Source organism: Eumetopias jubatus, unplaced genomic scaffold, assembly GCF_037043125.1.
Source record: "Eumetopias jubatus isolate StellerSeaLion01/CBP00866 unplaced genomic scaffold, mEumJub1_p1.0 scaffold_10, whole genome shotgun sequence".
Classification (NCBI taxonomy): domain Eukaryota; kingdom Metazoa; phylum Chordata; class Mammalia; order Carnivora; family Otariidae; genus Eumetopias; species Eumetopias jubatus.
The window spans coordinates 127,472,267-127,491,776 of NW_028274816.1; the positions used below are offsets into that span (position 1 = coordinate 127,472,267).

The 19,510-nt window shown below is 53.4% G+C and overlaps 1 protein-coding gene across 4 annotated transcripts; it reads right to left on the minus strand.

The window, feature by feature from the left end:
- Positions 1-674: 674 nt before the first annotated feature.
- Positions 675-18,929, minus strand: INPP5K (inositol polyphosphate-5-phosphatase K). Of its 4 annotated transcripts, XR_015769365.1 has the most exons (14): positions 18,628-18,929; positions 16,690-16,797; positions 16,252-16,360; positions 12,387-12,503; positions 11,863-12,038; positions 11,185-11,296; positions 10,422-10,531; positions 8,337-8,474; positions 3,725-3,911; positions 2,710-2,847; positions 2,374-2,457; positions 2,101-2,205; positions 1,769-1,923; positions 675-855 (listed from the first exon to the last, which is right to left on the minus strand). XR_015769365.1 is itself a non-coding variant. In XM_028109230.2 (13 exons), exons 1-13 carry the CDS (start codon positions 18,678-18,680, stop codon positions 1,867-1,869), a joined length of 1,494 nt encoding a protein of 497 aa, XP_027965031.2. In that variant the 5' UTR covers positions 18,681-18,929; the 3' UTR covers positions 1,670-1,866. The 4 variants fall into 4 exon arrangements, 3 of the variants coding, with proteins under 3 accessions (XP_027965031.2, XP_027965033.2, XP_027965034.2); XM_028109230.2 differs by lacking the exon at positions 675-855 and having other exon boundaries at positions 1,670-1,923; XM_028109232.2 differs by lacking the exons at positions 675-855; positions 8,337-8,474 and having other exon boundaries at positions 1,670-1,923; positions 18,628-18,916.
- Positions 18,930-19,510: the final 581 nt, after the last annotated feature.

A 19,510-nucleotide genomic window follows, 5' to 3' on the forward strand; every position in this document is an offset into this window, starting at 1 on the left:
CCAGGTCTTGACCTCATTCCTGTGTTTCTGGCTCTGCATGATACCACGGCTGCCTGTGTAACTTTGGATGGATCACGCCACTCCTCTGAGCCTTGGTTTCTCTGGCTGCCAAATGACAGGTGCGGTGTGGCAGTACCCAAGAGGCTTGTGCAGGTGAGAAGGCCAGAGGTGGGCAAGTGCGAGTGGTCAGGCGTCCTCAGGCGTGAGTGTGTTGGGGCAGGGACAGAGATTACCATGGAGACATTGGGGCAGGAGGCTCAGGGGAAAAAAGATGACTTTTTGGGATAGCTTGACCTGGGACCAAGGCTCAAGACTAAGATGAAGGAATGTGGGTGAGGAGAGATGAACCAGTGAATGCAGTGCACCTTTTCTGAGAGTCGTCAGGTCCCAGAAACCCATTCTACTTCGCAGCAAGGGAAACAAAGTGCCTAATAGCGTAGGTGGCTCACTCCAACTGTGCCAGGGACCCAGGGGCCACCACCCTGGGACCTCATCCCATTCTCATCCGGGCACCATCTGCCACTCTCAGACACAGCAAGTCTACTATAGATCTACAGGGCCCTCGTCCTAGAGTCTAGCAAGGGCATGGAGTCATACCACCACCACCAGCACCGCTCCCCCCCCATCATGGAGCCACACACAAGTGTAAAAGCCATGTTTCTAATTATCCCCCCCCCCCAATACAATAGACATAGAACACAGCCACGGGCCACTAGAAGCCGGAGGGGCAGTTCTTGATGGTACACACGGCTCCCAGGGTGGAGTATGGATCACAGAGTGACTGGAGTGTCCCTCAGTCTCAGGTCATAGGATGGGCATGACAATCACAGAGCACGTTCCCTGAGGTGTCTTCTCCTGGGAGAAGGGCCGTTGAATCACCAGGGGCTGGAGGCAAGTGGCGGGAGTGGGACTGAATGCCCACACAGCACCTAGAGAATGTTCTCTGAAGACCCTCAAGGCCAGATTCTCCAAAATGTCTAGATTCTGGCTCTCTTCTCTGCCTGCCTCCACTTCTAGGTGCTAGGGCAGTCTAGAGGGAGGACAGGTTTCTGGCCACTGACTGTAGGCAAGGGCAGGAGCAGATGAGCTTGACCGGGCAAGAACCGCCCTGGAAAAGTCTGTGGCCACAGTTCCTCTACCACCTGCCAAACCTTCACAAGAGGGCAGGTTAGGGCACGGAGCCTGACCCACCAGCCCTGGAACTTCCTGGGTCAGACTCCATGGGGGTAGGGGTGCTGGCAGGACACTCATCATCCTGCCCACAGGGCCTACATAAGAGCCTGGGTAGAGGGACCCCTCCATCCTGCCCACTTAGTCTAACTGCTTTTGCTACAAGCAGGGATCCCAAACCTTCTGCCCTTCCCCCAGGGGGACAGGCAACGAGATGCCAAGACTCCTGGAACCCAGGGCTGCTTGTGCCAACCAGCCTATGGGGCCTGTGCAGATGCAAGCTTCTCCCCCCTCCCAGGCAGCCTGAGGCCCAGGATGGCGTGACAAGAATGCAGGCCTGTGCCAGATGGGGCATGTGCCTGGCAGGCCTGCTTGGGCGGGACTGGGAGTGCGTGTGGGGAAAATCAAGAAACAAGATACAAGCTGGAGGGTCCTTCCCACATCCAGTGGACTGTCCCAGGTCTTCACTGTTGACAAACTAGCTGGTTTCACTCATATCTCAGCAACAAAAACCTGTATTTAGGTGGCCAATTCTAGAGATCTGGACCGGAAAGAGCAAAGGAGTGTGGCTAGAGCTCCCCAGGGAGACGGAAGATACCTGCCGCCTCCTCCGGGGGCTGGGCTGGGCCCCCAGCACTGCGGGCGGTGTGGGCAGACCATCTCTGGCCTCCACCCTGGATCCACTCTCATCTGGGCTCAGAGGTGTGGCTGGGCTTCCCCCAGTGGGTCCTCCACCAAGGAGCCAGGCTGGATCTGCAAGGATAAAACAGGCGGTGAGTAGAAGGGGGGAGCGGGGAGCAGATTTTCCTTTGTGCCTTTCCGTCACTCCCCTTCTCCAGTGCATGCGGCTCCAGGGTCCAAGTGGGTTCCTAGGCCTGTGGCATTGGAGAACTGAGGAGGGGCTCAAGTCCCCTTCCCCCACCAGCATACCTTGAAGGGTTTGCTTATCCCCACCACAGAATGCAGACTGTTGCTATAGTAACAGAGGAGAAACTGGTCCTCGGTCTCAGGGATATTGCTGGTATTGAAGTATACCTGATGGGAGGATGGAGAGGAATGGGGTCAGCTCCCCGGCCTGAGCCCCACCCAGCTCTCAGCAACAAGTTATCCCACCCTCTCTTCCTTCCAAAAGACAGAGCAGTGCTCAGGCAAGCCCACACGTGGGAGACACGGAATACCTATCTCAGGGAAGCGGGCAGGTACCTGGCTCAGCCCATCGCTGAAGGAGACCTGGTTGTCCCTGACCCAGACATAGGACACGTAGTCATTAACGTGGCGCAGGCCCACCTGTGGGAGAGGGGATTGGGCAGTCGGTGGTCTGGGAGGACACAGCACCTATGACAAGTCCCAAGGAGATGCCTCAGGCTGGCCATTGTGCTGTATGCACCCTCCCCTTCACCGCCAGCCTCTAGGGGGGCAAGGACCCCCGTGGGATGAGCACGAGCTCCTCAGTCTCTGCACCCAACTCCCGTGAGCCCCCAGGAAGGATAAACCAGAGGGGTATGGCGGATGGACACCACGTCTTGCCTGCCACATCACCTTGTATAGTCCAATCCAGTCCCAGGGGCTGCTGAGAAAGTCTGGGGTCAAGGAGTAGCTGATCAACATGTCATTCTCCATGGTCCACAGCCCCTCAGGTATCAGAGTGATCAGTGGGGCAGACGCCAATGGCTTCAGCTACATAGGGGTGGGAAAGAGGGTGAAATCCCATAGCACCATTCCTTTCTCTGAGGCTCATGTTCTTGCTGTGAACTTTCCAACACATCAGCGTCAGTGAGGGGGAAGAGGGGCACACAAGGGGGTGGGCACAGAACTTCACTGGGCTGCCCCAAGGGAGTATCAAGACCTTGGCTGACCCGCTGGAAGGGGAAAGGGCCAAAGGCTTGTGAGGGGTGGCTGGCCGTGCCAGGGAGGATGCGGCTGGGGGCCCGGTGGGTAACCAAGTAGACAGCCAAGTGCTGAGGGGAGAGGGTGGGGGAGAATGGGGGAGTTGCTGACAGGTTTAAGAAAGAAGCCAGGAAGGGGCTCTCAGGCCTCTAGGGTTCCTGACCCACAGTAGTGGGGTAGCCGTGGACAGAACAGCGGTAGGCATGTGGAGACACACAACAGTATAAAGACAGACAAACCAGCCACGAAAAAGTGAAGGCTGAGGGCAGCCAGCAGGTCTCAGAGGACGTCAACATAGCCTTGGTCATTTGATGGCAAGATGCAAGGATGGAGGGAGCTCCCTTTGCAACCTGATCCAGGCAGATTTAGGACAAACAGAAGGAAGTCCTACTTTACATGGTGGGTAATAAGCATAATGGAACCCATTAGCCCCAAGGGACAGGACCAAGAGGAAATGGAAACCTACTTACAAAGGGTCTGAACACATTTTTGACGGAGCCCTCAACAGCTTCTAAGAGCTGGGGTACCTGACCTGGGAGGAGTGGCAATCGTGTCCTCCTACAGGTCTCCCCCGGGAGATGTGCTGACATTAGAATCCTGGGCTGGGGGGGTTGGGGAGGTGGCCCAGCGGGTGCTCTGTCAAGTGCCAGGCAGCCTGGAAATTCACCTCCAAGTCAAAGGTGCTGGTGACCGGCTTATGGTCACTGATGCAGTACATCATGTGGCTGACATAGCTCCTCAGAGACAGGCAGAAGTGGGGGGCTGGCAGCCTCTGGGTGGGGGGGTTGGCCTGGGGCTGCCGCTTCAACCTCCACAGGATGCGGTCGGTCCATGCAGGCTTGCGTTTTTTCTCACTGGGGGCGGAGAGGAAAACCAACGTGGAGAGAAGGGTTGGCAGGAGAGCAAGATGGTACCCCCAGCAAGCCTGCTGGAGCCCCTAACACCAGGGCCTCTCAGTGGCCAAGAGACCCCTGGGCCCCAGCGGAAGTGTGGCATGGCAGCAGGGAGGAGGAGACCCGAGAGAATCAGCAGCATACTGGCCTTTGTCAGACTCGGCCAAGGACCTCCAGTCTAGTCTACGTTTTTAATATATCAAATTGTGATTCGGAAACATTCCACTTCAAAGCTTTTCTGACTTCTAGACCGAAAGCAGCAGTAGACCAAAGAAGCTGAGGTCTGGATTGATTTTAGAGTTAGAGGTAAGCTGGAATTGTGTTTCCCTCTCACTAACGGTGCAACCTCAGGAAAGGGAAGCACTTGGGGAGGCTCACTGTGTGCCTGCCATCAGTACCGCCGGTCCCCCTCTCTCAAAGGTGGAGAAATCGAGACTCTGCGAACTTTCCCGAAATCACACAGCTACTGAGTGGTGGAGTCAGGATTCAAGGCCAGGCAGCACGACCACAGAGCACAAGCTCTTCATGACCAGGCCACCCGCTCCTCGACCTCAGCTTCCTCATCTGTAAAATGAAGGTAACAATAGTTACCTCACAGGGTTGCTGACATGATTGAATGAGGGAAAGCACACAAAATTACTTAGCACAGTGCCTGGCACAAAATAAGCTCCCTGTAATCACTGGCTATTGTGACTCTTTCTTCTCAAGAGTCAACCGAGACACCTCTGGCCTGTTCTTTGCTTACTAGCTTCGCTGAGGAGCCCGAGAGGCTGTACACCTCTGGAGAGAGAAGTGCTTTCCTCCCCTGGGAAACTGTGGTTGCCCAAGACAGGCAAGCCTCTGACTCCTAACACAGCCATGCCCAGGCAGCTACAGGGGTATTCTCTAAGACCAGGCCGTGCCCTCCAATGGGGGGCCCCAAGTCCTGCAATGGGGGTGGGGGCAGCTGCTGTTCTGGGTTCCTCCCCCTTGATTTTAAATGAACCCAGAGTAGTAAAGCCTAGTCAGATGGTTCCCTACTTTAAAACCTTCCAGGAGTCTTCACTGCCTCCAGAATAAAGCTCAGGACCCCAAGCACAGCTTTTAGGGAGCCTGACCCCCTCGTTCTACACCATCTCCCACCACTGTCCCACACCCGCCCACCACAGTGACTCTCCAGCCTCTGGACCTTTACTCGTGCAGTTTGTGCTGCCCGGAACATCCTTCTTCACAGTTCCAATGCTGTCTTTGTCCGAAAGCCATCTTTGAGCTCTACTTTCCGCTTCTAAAGCATTCTGCACCAGTGCTTCCCCTATTATGTTATTCGGTGCTGTCGTTTTCTGTTTCCCAGTCGGCATACTGGTTCGTGTGTGAGCGTGGGAGGCAAGGACTGGCTCTTGAGATCTCCTGCGTAGCCTGGCACGTAGTGTGCACAACTGCTTGTGGAACCCAAACTCACTAAAACCCCAAACTCAATCTCTCTCCTCAAAAATGCCCATCTAATCCTAACGTATACATTTTCAGATGCTGATAACCGGTTTGCAATGCTATTTTTTGTCTTGTTTTTTTTCACTATTTTTTTTTAAAGATTTTATTTATTTATTTGACAGAGAGAGCAAACACAAGCAGGGGGAGCGGCAGAGGGAGAGGGAGAAGCAGGCTCCCCGCTGAGCAGGGAGGCCGATGCAAGAGCCAGGCACCCCTCACTTACTATTTGTTTTCTTAAGATTTTTAAATTTATTTTATTTATTTGAGAGAGAGACAGAGAGCACACAAGCAGGGGAGAGGGAGAAGCAGGCTCCCTGCCAAGCAGGGAGCCTGACTCGGGGCTTGATCCCAGGACCCCGGGATCAAGACCTGAGCCAAAGGCAGATGCTTGATGGACTAAGCCACCCCGGCGCCCCCATTTACTATTTTAAATAAACATTTCCGACATACTGTTGTCAATTCAACAGCAATACAGTCTTCTACCAACAGAGAGGCAGAATGATGTCTCGCTGGTAAAGTCCGACTCCACAATCAGACACCAGGATCTGGGGGGAGGTTCTGCCCTGTTAATTAAGAGCTATGTGGTTCTGCTTGGTGAACATGTGACTTGGAGTGGCAGGCTCAGAGGGCATGGAAGCTCCTCGCCCTCTCCCCACACCTTGCCCTAGGCCTCTTTTCCATCTGCCGGTTCCTGAATTATATCATTTTATAATTAACTGGTAATCTAGTTTTAAAAAGAGAGAGAGAGAAAGCTATGTGCCCATGGGCAAGTGGCTTCACTTCTCCCAGCCTCAGCTTCTTCAGCTCTAAGATGGGGTGATAACAGTACTCACTTCAAAGAGCCACTGTGAGGATTAAACAAATTAAGGTGTGTTAAGGGAGTGGTCAAGAAGTGCTAACTGGCTCAACCACATCTGTTTGGGGCCCCTGGGGTTGTCTCTACCTTCTACTTTTCTGAGGAGTGTTCAGAGCACATCAGAATATGCTATTTCCACTCCAGAGATGACAGACATAGAATCTCCGAACCCACCTTGGACATTCAGTACCTAGCAATGCTTAAACTTGGGAATGAACCACACAAAATGTACCACTTTCCCTTCAAAGCATTTCTCCTCCCCAACTTCCCTATTATGGTGACTTGCTGTCACTTCAGGATCCTCCCCAAGTCCTGACCACAGTCTGGCTCTCCTTCCTCCTCGGTACCTCTCAACCCGTCTTCCTTTCCTCCTTTTCCAGGGCCTGCCCAGGCTTATCACTGGGCACCTGTATGCTTCAGTCTTTCAACGAAGATTTACTGAGCCCTTATTATATGCTGGGCAACTGGGGATCTGAAAAACGGGACTGACAAAGTCCTCGAGGAGCTTGTCTGACAAAAAAAAGACAAGAAACAAGTTAAATGTGTACAAATTTGAGCGCCTGGCTGGCTCAGTTGGTAGAACATGTGACTCTCAATCTCAGGGTCGTGAGTTCAAGCCTCATGTTGGGCATGGAGCCTACTTAAAAATAAACAAATAAATAAACGTGTACGTACAAGTTAAATATTACATATATTCTCTCAGTTCTCCATTTCTTTCTTTAAAAAAAAAAAAGATTTATTTTAGAGAGAGGTGCATGCGCATGCGCGCATGCAGCAGGGAGGAGCAGAGGGAGAAAGAAACTCAAACAGACTGTGCTGAGCATGGAGCCAGACTTGGGGCTTGATCCCACAACCTTGAGATCGTGACCTGAGCCGAAAACAAGAGTTGGATGCTTAACCGACTACGCCCCCCAGCGGGGCCCTCCCCCGCCCAATTCTCTATTTCTAATAATGACAATTGCAAAAGATGGGGGTCCTTCTGTGCCTTTGACACTGTGACAGGTGTCTCATGGACTGCCCTGATCCTCTCGGCACTGGAAGAATGTTACAGGTCACATTCTCCCCCCACTACAAGACACTGAAGTTCAGGGGTCACCCTGTGCAGGTGGACGTCGGATGCCTGCCCAGGTCCATGAAGTCCATGCTCCTCCCACTGCACTCCAATGGGGCCAATTCCCAGCAGCCAGAACTGTCTCATCGCATGCCTTACCAGAACCGGACCTCACTTAGGCTTTTTGGCTGAATGGTTATGACTAAGTACAAGAATTGTTTCTGGAGATCACTATGTCCTTACTTGAGACAAATTAGAACCAACTAGCTCTGCAAATTTCTCTTTAAGAGCCCAGAAAGTTGAGCCGATTTACTGACCCCAAAGTAGTGATGTGTTCCATTTCTGGGTTTGAAATGGAACTTTTCCCTTCGGCTCCCTATAGATGGCTTACTGAACTCTGGACCTGAGTCTTGACTAGATTGATCATAATATCCTCTGTTCATTGCCTAGTGGAGAGGCTGACCAGGCTCATGTCAACTGTAACAAAACCCTATAGCAATCCCTGACTTCAACAGGATTTCCCGCTTTGGGCCTGTTCATCCTCCTCTGTAATGGAGCTGACCTCGTTTCTCATTACATCCTGGCTCAGGGGATGTTGCTGTGGCTGGGCAAAGCTGCATGTGTACCGTGCCCCGCACACAACTCACTCACAGTCACTTTGTACAGCTGGCCAGGCTCTTCTCAAGGTGCCTCTCATCGGCGCGGCTGACTGACAGGAATGCCTGCCCCTCTCCCTTCTCTCTGCCAAACTCCGCTGTTTCCTTGACAGCAGCTCTGACTGACTCTTCCTGGTTCAGCTGCCCTCCTCTTTACCATTGGGTCAACCTCCTTCAGCACTTCCAGAGTTCTAGAATCTTCTATTGGCCAACTCCTGGACTTGACAGTGCTTATTTGGCTCTCTTGCTATGGGTGGATCCCTCTAATAGACTGGCTGCTCCTTAAATACCTTATCTTTTCCTTCTGTCCTCTCAGGCTCCCAATTCGAACATATGCCAGGCACTGTGCTACATACCAGAGATGGTCATAAATCAGAGCCAGTCTCTTCAGGCATCCGTAGTACAGCAGGAAAAGCACACTGTGTCTTGAAAGCAACGCTGGAAGCATGGTGTGTGCAAGGCTTTCAGGCAGCATATGGGCCGGGGAGAACTCTCTGTGAGATGGGGGAAGGGTCAGGGAAGGCTTTCTAACAGTGACTATGTCTGAGCTGGTTTTTCAAGGATGGAGAAGAGTCTGGTTGCACAGGCACATGGTAAGTGCTCGGTAATGTCAGTCACAATGTGGACTGTACCTATTGTGTGGAAATAAGTATCTGCATCCTCCTTACCAAGCCTCTGCTATCCCCAACCTGCCCTCCTTTTTGCTGCTGCCGGCAAGACTGGCTGTGAATTTGGAGGTGCTGTGGGCTAGACAGAAGCACTGCGGGCCACCGAGTCCAGCGCCGCCATTACCAGCTGAGCCTCCTGGGGAAGTCCTTTAACATCTCGGGGCCTCTGTACCCAATCTCAGTACTTGCTGATCACAGCCCAGCCAACGCTCAGCTGTCTGCAATGCCTTCTCGTCTCCTGGTGGCTTCCCTACCGCACCTGGGGGGTGGGGGGCAAAGGGACCCTGGGCCACATGGCCTGCCGGCAGCAATCTTCCAGCTAGCAAGTGAGCACTGGAAGTCCACTGGTTGGAGGTCCCAGCCACCGAGGCCCAGGCCCATCCCACCGGGGCCGCACAATTTCCACGACGGCTCTCATTTCCAACGGACGGCTGGAGAGACTAGCAGTCTCCCCGCAGCTGGGGCCCAGGGCCGGCCAGCTGGCCCCTGCCTTCGTACCTCCTTTCCGGCCTGCTCTGTTGCCCAGGCTCGACTCTGTTTCCAGTCTTCATGGCCTCTTCTTGTGTGCACTGGCCAGCCTATGACCCCAGCACGTCTTGCTCCACACTCCTGAAAGGCCTCGCCCCCTCTCCCTTCCTCGGAGGGGAGACGCGGGGGCTCTGTCATGCCCCTGCCAGCACAGGGCCGTCTGCTCCAGCTCTCACCCGGGCCTGGCTGGGGAGACGCCTGTTCACTCCCGACACTCCAGAGGCCCTGCCCTGGAGGCACCTCCTGCCTCCCTCATAAGACAGTCCTGCTGCGAGGAGTAAGTGAAGGAGCTGCTCTGGGTGTAACAAAAACCCTGTAACATGGAAGGTGTTCTTTTTCTTCAAAGAGACGAGAATCCTTGCCAAATTGGGCCGGGAACTTCATGGCGGAGCTGCTCTTGACCCTCTGCCTAAGCTTAAAGTTTGGATGGTTACCTGGCCCCTTCTCAGGTCCTAGAGAGGTTTTCGATAAAACTACTACTACCTGAAGACACGAATCGAACACCAGCAGCTGCTACAGTGCTCACCAGCCGCCAGGCACCGGGCTACGCATGCGCAAGGTCTCATTCGATCCTCAACCCCATGAGGTGGGTACTATTATCACCCCCATTTTGTAGATGACAACATTGAGGTTTAAATACCTTATCCAAGGACATGCAGCTGAGGAGGAGCAGAGCTGTATTTCTAACTACTAGATGCACCGTCTCTACATTGTTCCCCGTAAACTCCTCCATTGACACCTACTACTTCATCTTCCGAAGTAGTACCTGATCCACTAACAGCTGGCGCAGGGGTACCCGATACCAGTAACGGGCTGAGCCAAGAGCTCTGTGCCCCTGTCTGGGAAGGACCAGAAAGCCTGGGGGAGTGAAAGCACAGGTTCCCAGAATGCTGGAATGCAGTCCCTCCCGAGTGAGGAATCAGCTGCTTCCCCCCACCCCCTCTTCGCCCTACCTGCCCGACCTCTGCCCCCAGCTCCCACCCTTGCCAGCACCTTCCTGCTCTCTGAGGACAATGTGGGACAGCTCCCACAGTCAGCGCCGCCAGAGGTGGGTGGAAGGTGCCACCCCTGAGGGGATGCCTGCATCTGTTCCTGCTTCCCTGACACTTCTACTCTGAGGCAGCTCCCTCTGCCACTAGGGCCCCCACAACCTGACTTCCCAGGCCTCCTGGCCCCTCATTTCCTCCTCACAAGCTCAGTCCAAATCTGTGGCAGGCTGATCCTCTCCTGGGGGAGCCCCCTCACCTGGTGTCATAGTTGTTGGAGTTCTTATCAAACTTGTAGGTGGGTGGGAAGAGCAGCGGGCCCTCCTGGAACTCCCGGAGCAGTGGATCGTGTCTCTTGGCAATGCTGAGCTGGAGAGAAAGGCCCAGGCCCGTCTCCAAGGAGTCTTGACCCAGTGGCCCAGCACACGCTCCATGCGAGGGATCAGCACATGCCATCGCCGAAGGTCAAGAGTCAAGCAACACCACCTCGCTTCCTCACTGCCCCAGTGACGGCCTCAGCGGCCCATCCCCACTCCACTCCCAGCCCCAGGAAAGCTGAATCCTTTTGCAAACGTTACCCCATAGTCCCAGGGGAGGCAGCTGCCTGCCATTTCCCAGTCCTTGGACTACAGGGACCAGGCTTTGAATTCCGTCTCTCTGGGAGTCACCAGCAAACACGTATCAGAGGGGAGGTTGGGGTAGCCAAGGTTCCCCCAGAGGCCAAGCCTGGGGATGGAAAAGACAACTGGGATCCAGACAGCTGGTGCCCGGTGCAGGACCATGGTAAGCCGAAGCCCTTCTTGTTCCCTATCTTGACGCACAGCCAGCAGCTCCTCCAGGGAAAGATCAGGCCCCTGGGTGCAAAGCCCTGTTAAACTCCTCCCCGCCCAGGAACAAGGACTTCAGAGGCCTGGAAACGGAGAACAGGCGGCTAAGGGACCTGAGCAGTGCCCCCCACATTTGATGTTGGACTTCCACAATGGGCTCTGATCACCCCTCCGGACCCTTCCCTCACTTGATACCTGATCCTTCTCCCACAGATCACTGTAGCACCGATTTTTTATGGATTCCCGGACAAAATGCAGCCCAAAGTCATCGATCCGAAAGTTCATATCTCCAAACCAGAGAATGAAGCTGCAGAGAGAAAAGAAGGCAGCTGAGGGTTGTGATGAGGTGAGAGAAGCCAGGAGCAACGGGCCCCAGGCCTGTATGCTCCTCCAGTGCAGAGCTCAGGTGGCAGGTGAGGTGCCAGAAGCTGGGAGAGGAGCCAGAGACGGTGACGACACGGCATGAGCCCTAATGAACTGTTCTCATGGCCGCTTCCTTGCCGTGTAAGCCAAAGAGACCAGCCCCCAGGGGCGAATAACAAACACAGAGCAGGCTCTTGCCCGCCCTCCCCCTCCCTCAACGGGCCACCAGGCACGGCTGAGAACCAGGTCCCTGTGGGTGACCTCAGGGACCCTGGGGTTCTTGATCTGGGATCTTCAGAAGTGTCCAGAATTCCTAAGCAGGACATGGGGGCCAGGGAAAGGGAAGAGGTCCTAGACCCCAGGCAGGTAAAGCTGGACAGGAGAGCAGATGGGGCGTCAGGGAAGAGGCTGGGAAGGGCTGGGGTGGAACCCAGGCTGCCTGAGCAGAATGCTAGCCTGGGCTGGTGTGGGAGCGAGGACAGGGGCAGCAGTTGACAAGTGCATGCTCACTCATGCTCCAGGATGTTGGGGATATCTTGTCCCTCAAAATTTTGCATCTCCAGGATCCGGTCAAAGTGCTCCAGCCGCTGGTCATTGTTGGCCATGTGGGGAGGCAGGTGGCAGTTGATGATGCTGACATAGTAGCCATAAAGCTTCAGGCATATGGTGACGCCCCCTTTGTTCCCCTGGTAGGACAAGTGGGCAGAAGGGTGGGAAGTTGCTCTGGGTGAGACACACCTCCCCTTTCCCATCCCAAGCCTGAGGGGAGATGGTCTCACCTGCCGCAAGACCTCCCAGGGCCAGACGCTCAGTTCCCTGGAGTGACCTCTCTCCATCTAAGAGCCCTGCTCACCCGGCCTGAGGTCTCAAGGGTGCTAAGCTTCCAGAGGCAGGAGAGTAGTAGGTATGCGGGGCACTGGCTTGGAAGACTCACGCCACCCCCCTTTTCCACCTGCTCACCCCTAAAGCGTCCAGCCCTCCCCAGCCCAGTGGCAGAAGGCCTCCAGCTCATGACTCAGACAACTCATCCTTACCCAGTACCCGAAGAGGCCAGTGGGGGTGGATTTAGTAGAGAGGATCTGGACAAAGGGCAAATGCTGATGCTTGGCAAAGAACAGCAAGAGGAGCCCCTGCATGCGGACACTGGAGACCTACAGCACAGGGGGGACAATGGTCATTCATTTCCCTGCACAGGCTGAGCAAGTCCCTCCCTAGGCCTGAGGTCGATGGTATCTCAGCTCCAGGCTCAGAGTTTTACTGCCTGCCCTGAACTGCCAAATGATGCATTCTGAGAGCTAAGCCAGGTCCAGTTCCAGTTCCTACTCAGGTGGAAGGCAAAGAAGACAAGGCTGCCAGAGCACCCTGCCATGAGGAGGGCATCGACTCTCCAGGCCCAGCACCACGCAGCCTAGCGACTCCTCTCACCCTGCTCTCTGGGTCCTTAGGGCACTCCGGGCTGCCACCCCCGTGGGCCAGGGCCTCAGAGAGGGATGGCGCAATGTAGGATAGTGGCTAAGGGCAGTGGCTTTGAAGTTAGCCAGATCTGGGTTCAAATTCCATTTGGGCTCTTAGAATTTGCTATTGGGCCAAGTCTCAGTCTATCTGCTCATTGAAAAACCAGGACCCTATCTCATCTATCTCATGGAGGCTGGAAGGATTAACTGGCAGCTATTCTTTCCTGGTTTAAGGATTTAAAAAAATTTCTTTAGTAATCTCTACAACGAATGTTGGGTTCAAACTCACAACCCCAAGATCAAGAGTCTAATGCTCTTCTGACTGAGCCATCCAGGCACTCCTGGTTTAAAGACTTTTTTTTTTTTTTTATTTGAGAGAGAGAATGAGAGAGAGAGAGAGCACATCAGAGGGGATAGGGTCAGAGGGAGAAGCAGACTCCCTGCTTCTGGGGGGCCAGGGAAAGGGAAGGGAGGGAGTCTGCTTCTCCCTCTGACCCTCCCCCCCTCGTGCTCTCTCTCTTCCATTCTCTCTCTCTCAAATAAATAAAATCTTTAAAAAAATAAATAAATAAAGATTTTTAAAAAGTAAATGCAGGGAGGGGCACCTGGCTGGCTCAGAGCATGCGATTCTTGATCTCAGGGTTGTGAGTTAAAGCCCCACGCTGGGCGTGAAGCCTACTTTAAAAAAAAAAAAAAGGTAAATTCAGGGAAAGAACATGAGAGAGCCTTCTAGTGTGCTAGAAATATTCTGTACCTTGACTTGACTGGTGGTAACACTGATGCATATACAAATAAAAAGCCATAAAAAATACACCTAATTTCTGTATACATTATAATGTTCAGTGGAAAAAAATTAAGAAAATGTTCCCCCAAATAATTACACACTGTGGGTGGTTGGATTTCCATGAAGGCAATGCAGAGGCGATGAGAGCAAGCATGGTGGACATGTGTTTGCAGGTTGGGGAGAACAGCCACAGTCTACTAAATCTACTAAAATGCTTCATACTGTGTTTAATCTTCACGCCAACCTTGTAAGGAACTGCTGTCCCTGAAGGCTGGGGCTCAAGGAGACTGAGGAACCAGGAAGACTACTCATATAACAATGTTTGAGGTCCGGGATCCCTAAAATCCCTGCTCTGTGAGGTGGGGTGGGAAAGGGCCATAGCCAGTGACCCTCTCTCTCAGCCTCAGGCTGTCTACACCTACCACCCGAGTAGCTGTTTCCGGAGCTTGAGGTTGCAGAGGCCAAGGAGGAAATCCCCGGGTGGGGAGCGTGTACTGGGGCCTTCCAGGAATTATGAAACTTGATCCCGCAGGCCAGGAGCTCTGGCACAGTGGAGGAGTCAAAGCAGGGGGAACCCCAAAGCCAAGCCTGAGTGAGGAGGTGTGAGAACCTAGTGTTGGGTAGAGGTTGCTATAAATGTGTCTCCAACCCCACCCTCTAGCCCCAGTCTTGATCTCTCCCATTGACAAGCATATATGCCAATGGGACTGACTCCTAAGGAACTGATAAATTTCCAGAAGACCTTTCAAGCTTAATCCTAACCCACAGAGCAGGTCTGGACCACTGGAACCCCGCACAAAGGCACCAGTCCGCTTTGTGAAGGACCAAGGGAGGGGGATCGGGTGCCAGGAAAGCCTGGGACTGGGAGAAAGGGTGGGGCTGTGGGGAAAGGCGGGAGACTTGTAGGGGAAGTTCTGTTGGAGGAAGTGAAGTAGGAGGAGCTAAGGAAGGGGCTAAAGGGAGGGAGCTAGGGGCCCTGGAGCCAACAAAGGGAGTCAGGCCCAGGCTTCTCAACCTATAACTGGCAAACTCCCGTCAAAGGAAGAGGCTGCAAGCAGGGCTCACCCCTTCACCTCAGTTCTTCGCTAGGGGAAAGAGGGTCACCCATCTGCTTTGGGTGCTAGGCCCTGAGGCAGGCCTCCCAAATACGGGAGGCCACATGGGTAAAATGGGTTGTGTCCCTGCCACAAGCTGAGCTAATTTCCTTGGCTTGATTCCATTCTACCGATCCCTTGCCAGTGAGCCAGGGTGTAAGGAAGCCTCCAGTCTTGGGAAGAGAGTGGGTGGTGAGAGAAGTGGTTCTGCCTTCTCAGAGGGTCTAGCTCCACATCTGGAGGAAGAGGCCCTGAGCTTCATCTGGAGAGAGCCAAGGGCTTGGGGACTGACCTTTCCCAGCCTTAGCAGCAGGACAAGGCTTGTATTCCCTCCTCCTGGCTCTGCCCTTGAGAGGACTCACAGCTCTTGCCTCAGCACCCTTAAGCAAACTGGGCTAAGAGAATTAATTCTGAAGAAATGAGTCACCCAGGAAGGGACTAGAGGAATTCTGGTATTTCCAAGAAGCACTGCACAGGGTGCTTTGAATGGGAGTATGCTTCATGCCTCAGCTGTGCAGGACGTAAAGGTGAGGACCCAGCAATCTAGAGCCTTCCTGTGGATTCTCCTGTGGTCTGCTTTCCCCAAAGAATACTGGCCCTTCGGAGTGAGAACTATTTTCCTCCCCTCTCCTAACCTCTGGGCCCCTGAGAATTTGAGGTACATGTCTCCTGTGATCAGAGGACACCCTTTGATACCAGCAGGCTAGCCATGGGATACCTGTCAGCCTCAGAGCTCACCAGCATAGCAATAAAGTATAATAGTTAAGAACATGGGTTATGGGGCGCCTGGATGGTTCAGTCGGTTAAGCATCTGCCTTTGGCTCAGGTCATGGTCCTGGGGTACTGGGATCGAGCCCCGCATTGGTGTCCTGTTCAGTGGGGAGTCTGCTTCTCCCTCTCCCTCTGCCCTTTCCCCTTGCTCATGCTCTTGCTCTGTCTCTCTCAAATGAATAACAGGAAAATTTCTAAAAATAAGTAAATAAATAAATAAAATAAAAATAAATTCCATGCTAAATGCAATAAAGAAAAAAAAAAGAACCTGGGTTATGAAATGAAATTTGAAAGATCTAGATTCAAATCCCAGACAGCCTGTGTGACCTTTCAGTCTTGGTTTTATCTGTAAAATACCCACATTTCAAGAGAGCTAAGAGTTCTCAATAATGCGTATCAAGAGCTTATTTGTAATGCTTACTCCCAAGTAAGCACTCAGTAAATGTTAGCAGTTATTATTATACTCAGGGATTTCAGGCTGGGCACGTGAGTAGGGATTGAAGGCTGACAGTGGATAGGCACCGAAGTGTTAGTAAGCCCTGCCGTGCTTCCCCCAGGATTCTCCCAACCTGAAAAATGTCAAGGTGTTAAACTGATCCCTGGGGTCCCAGCTCAGCTCCAGCTACATTGGAAAGACACAAGGCAGGCAGGAGCCCCAGGAAGCCAGGAGCAACTGAGGTTTGGGCCTTTAAATAAATGGAAACAGCATGAAAGTCTGAGTGGGAGATCAAAGGACTGGGGGTTAGTGACAAGAGGTGAGACACATTTCCCAACTGCCCGTGAACTTGTAAGTTACCTTGACGAAGCTCAGAGGGGAAAGCACATCCATGAAGAAACTGCTCCATGGGTCTTCAAAGGCAGTGTCAGAAAGGAGGCTCATGATCCCACAGTTCATTTCCTGCAAACTGCCCATTCCAGGTCAGAGGCTCTCTCCCTGGCCTGGAGGGTAATGCCTCTGCCACAGACATTTAGTACTGCCCTCGGCACTTTCAAACCTTGGGTACTCATGACCATGATCTCTCCCTCCCATGGCCACTGACTGCCAACCCCTTGCCATTACTGACTCAGGACAAGAGACACTGACTGGTCCTGATGCAGGCTGAAAGCTTATAGCTTTCAGACTCCACAGCAAGGAGGACAGGTGACAGCAGCACCCCATGGGGACAACTTTGGACTGGTCGGGCTTATCTATCTCAGAAATGGGAATGGGGGAAGGGGCACTGCAGACACCTACCCAATGACATACATGTCCAGATTCAGGTTGTCTTTGTTCAGCTGAAGAAGATCCCCGAGGTCTAGAGGAGGTGCTGCAGAGGCCACGTTCCACGTCACCACATGTATGCTGTGGAAGGGGTAGGAAGGGAAGTCGTGGAGGGATGGGGGTAGGACCTTATCCGGGTAACGAATGGGCCTGCTAATGGCTGCACCACAATCCAGTGCAACCATAATGGGAAACATGAGTTTCTATACCTGGTAATGGGAACAGGGGCACTGAACCACAAGCCCTTCCTCCTCACTTTGTTCCTGAAGCAGGAAATTTCCACCCCGTTTTGGCTCCTCCATGCAGGCCCACAGCTGCCCACAGCTGGTGGCACTGGTGCTGCTGACATTAGGAAAAGCTGCCAAGTGGGTGCAAAGGTTTCAGGGTCAGGCGAGGAAAGGAATGGGCATGGGGTCGGTAGTCAGGAATTTAATAATTCCACCAGCCATTCACACCTCAGGGCTCCTAAGGCCACCAGAAAGATTTTGGAGGTTCAGTTTTTACCTTGTAAGAGGACTCAGCACTATATGACAGGAGAATTTCAAAAATAACAAAGATAACACCACCACATTCCCTTCCTTCCTTCTTCCTAGCAGGTCCCTGGAACATAACCAATTCTGCCAAGCATTTCAGGGAGCCTAAAGGTGAAGATTCTAAATAATAGGGTTCTCAACATCTCTCTCAGGAGTCTACCCTCTTTTGGGAAAAGTCATCAGTTGGATAGCGTCCTCAACCTTGGCTTCATATAAACCCTACGGAAGCAACAGAACTAGATCAGCAGCTCTCAATCACAATGGATCCCATCAGAGGCTCAGGGGAAGGAGACACTTGCAGATCTCTTTCACTGAGTAGTTACAGGATCACTCCAAGAAAGCCCCAGACTCAGCTGAGTACAGAGCAATCAGGGGCTACAAAACCTGCAGAGACCAAGGTCCAGCCACCAAGCCTTAGGTACACCATGAGGAGGAGGACCTCCAGCAGAAGAAAACTTAGAATGGGCAAGGTTGTACAGGAGGTTGAGAGAGATGGGAGAAAAGAGCAGGATGTCCAAAATCATCTCTTCTCCACCAGATCCTGTTCTTAGAGGTCCATGTTCTAAAAAGCACAACTTGAAATTCTTGGCCGGCTTAAAACAACTTCCTGCCCCTCCCCACGAACATCAACAAAACAAAACAAAACAAAACAAAACACAAACCACCTTCCCAGGCATTCGGCTAGAGATTCTGCACTTTGTTTACGATCTCCCCCTGCTGTCCAACAGAGGATTAAGGAAAGCTGCCCTTTCAGTCCAAGGCTCTTTGCTTTCCCAGGGACCTACTCTAAGTGGATGCAGAGCAAAAGTCGGAATTTCTTGCCCTCACTTTCAGATCCGACGATTAGCAGCAAATCCTTGCATTGTGACCTGCACTAAGTTGGTGATCAGCTTTGTTCTTCGTTAAAGAGCAAGCATGGTACCAGGCTATATCACTGCACTAACGGATCTTACTTAAACCTGATTTCGGATTTCGGGAGGTCACAACGGGATCAGGCAGACCCCGTGATGTATGTGCTGATCCAAAGAACAAGATTTCTATTCTAGAGCTGAAAGGAGAATGCCTTGTTCTGTTTTTAACTTCAAACAGCCCAATACCCCTGTCTCCGCCAGAAGACAACCGAGACACCTGCATGCGGCGCCCAAATGGGAACGAGCTCGGCGGCCTGAGTTTGGAGGGAGTGCGGGGCTTGGGCCCAAAACAGCCCCCTCGCCATTGGCTTGGGAGAACTGGGTAGGGTCTCTGAGCTAGAACCAGCCCTGCAAGTCTAGCCCCTTCTCTCCCAGGCTGGCTGTACTACAGATCCGCAGCCCCGAAAGGGTAGGAGATGGTGATCCCGCCCGGAACAGGCCGGCTTGCCCGCAACCGCCTTCCTCACCTGAGCGTCTTGCCTCTCGGTTCAGTCGGCTTCCGTGGGTTCAAGGCCGCCATCGTCCCCACGCCGCTGCCCGGCCGGCTCGCGCCTCCCCGCCCCCGCCGCTCCTGGCCCGATCCACCTCCCTCCGGCAGCAGGTCCCGGCTAGCTTACTCTCGCTCGATTGTTTTCCTTCCGGATTCTGACCCTCCGCCTCGGCTTCCGTAAGGGGCGGGGCTTGAGGGCACGGAGGGCTCTGGGTGGTGCGGCCTGGGAGAGGAGGCGTGACTCTCCACCGAGCGCGGAACGGTGAAGGGCTGGGAGGAAAAAGAGGCGCGTCTCCGCGCCAGCAGAACCCGACGCAACGCTGCCCCGCCCGACGCGCGCATCTGGCAACCCCGCGGCTCCCAGGGTGCCCCGCGCGAGGCCGGCCAGGAGGGGTAAGGGTTCCGGCGGAAGCCGCAGCCCGGCCCGCACCAGCCTCCTGGGCCCGGCCCGTTTGGCCAGTTGTCGGAGTTGAGGTCTCTGGCCTCTGCGCTGTGCCCCTCCACCTCCCCAACGTCCACAGGTCCAAAGGGCGAAGGAGGGGGGGAGGGGCAGTCCAGCCACTGTCCTGCCTGTGAAGCAGTCTCTTTGCCCCTCATCTACAGGTAATCGCTCTCGTGTTGGGCATAGAGCTCCTCCATCCTTAGTTCTCCACTTCCACTGTCAAGTGTTTCCCGCTTTTCACACTCCTTAGGTTACCTATTACACATCAGACGTCGGGGGTGCTTGGACTCTTAGAAAATTAGCCACCAATGAACAGAAATGAAGATTTTTGCCAAAGATTAAGATTTTCTTCAAATAACTGGTTCTTAATCTTTTTTGGAGGATAGGGAGGGCGGTGCATGGGATTCCTTTGGGGATC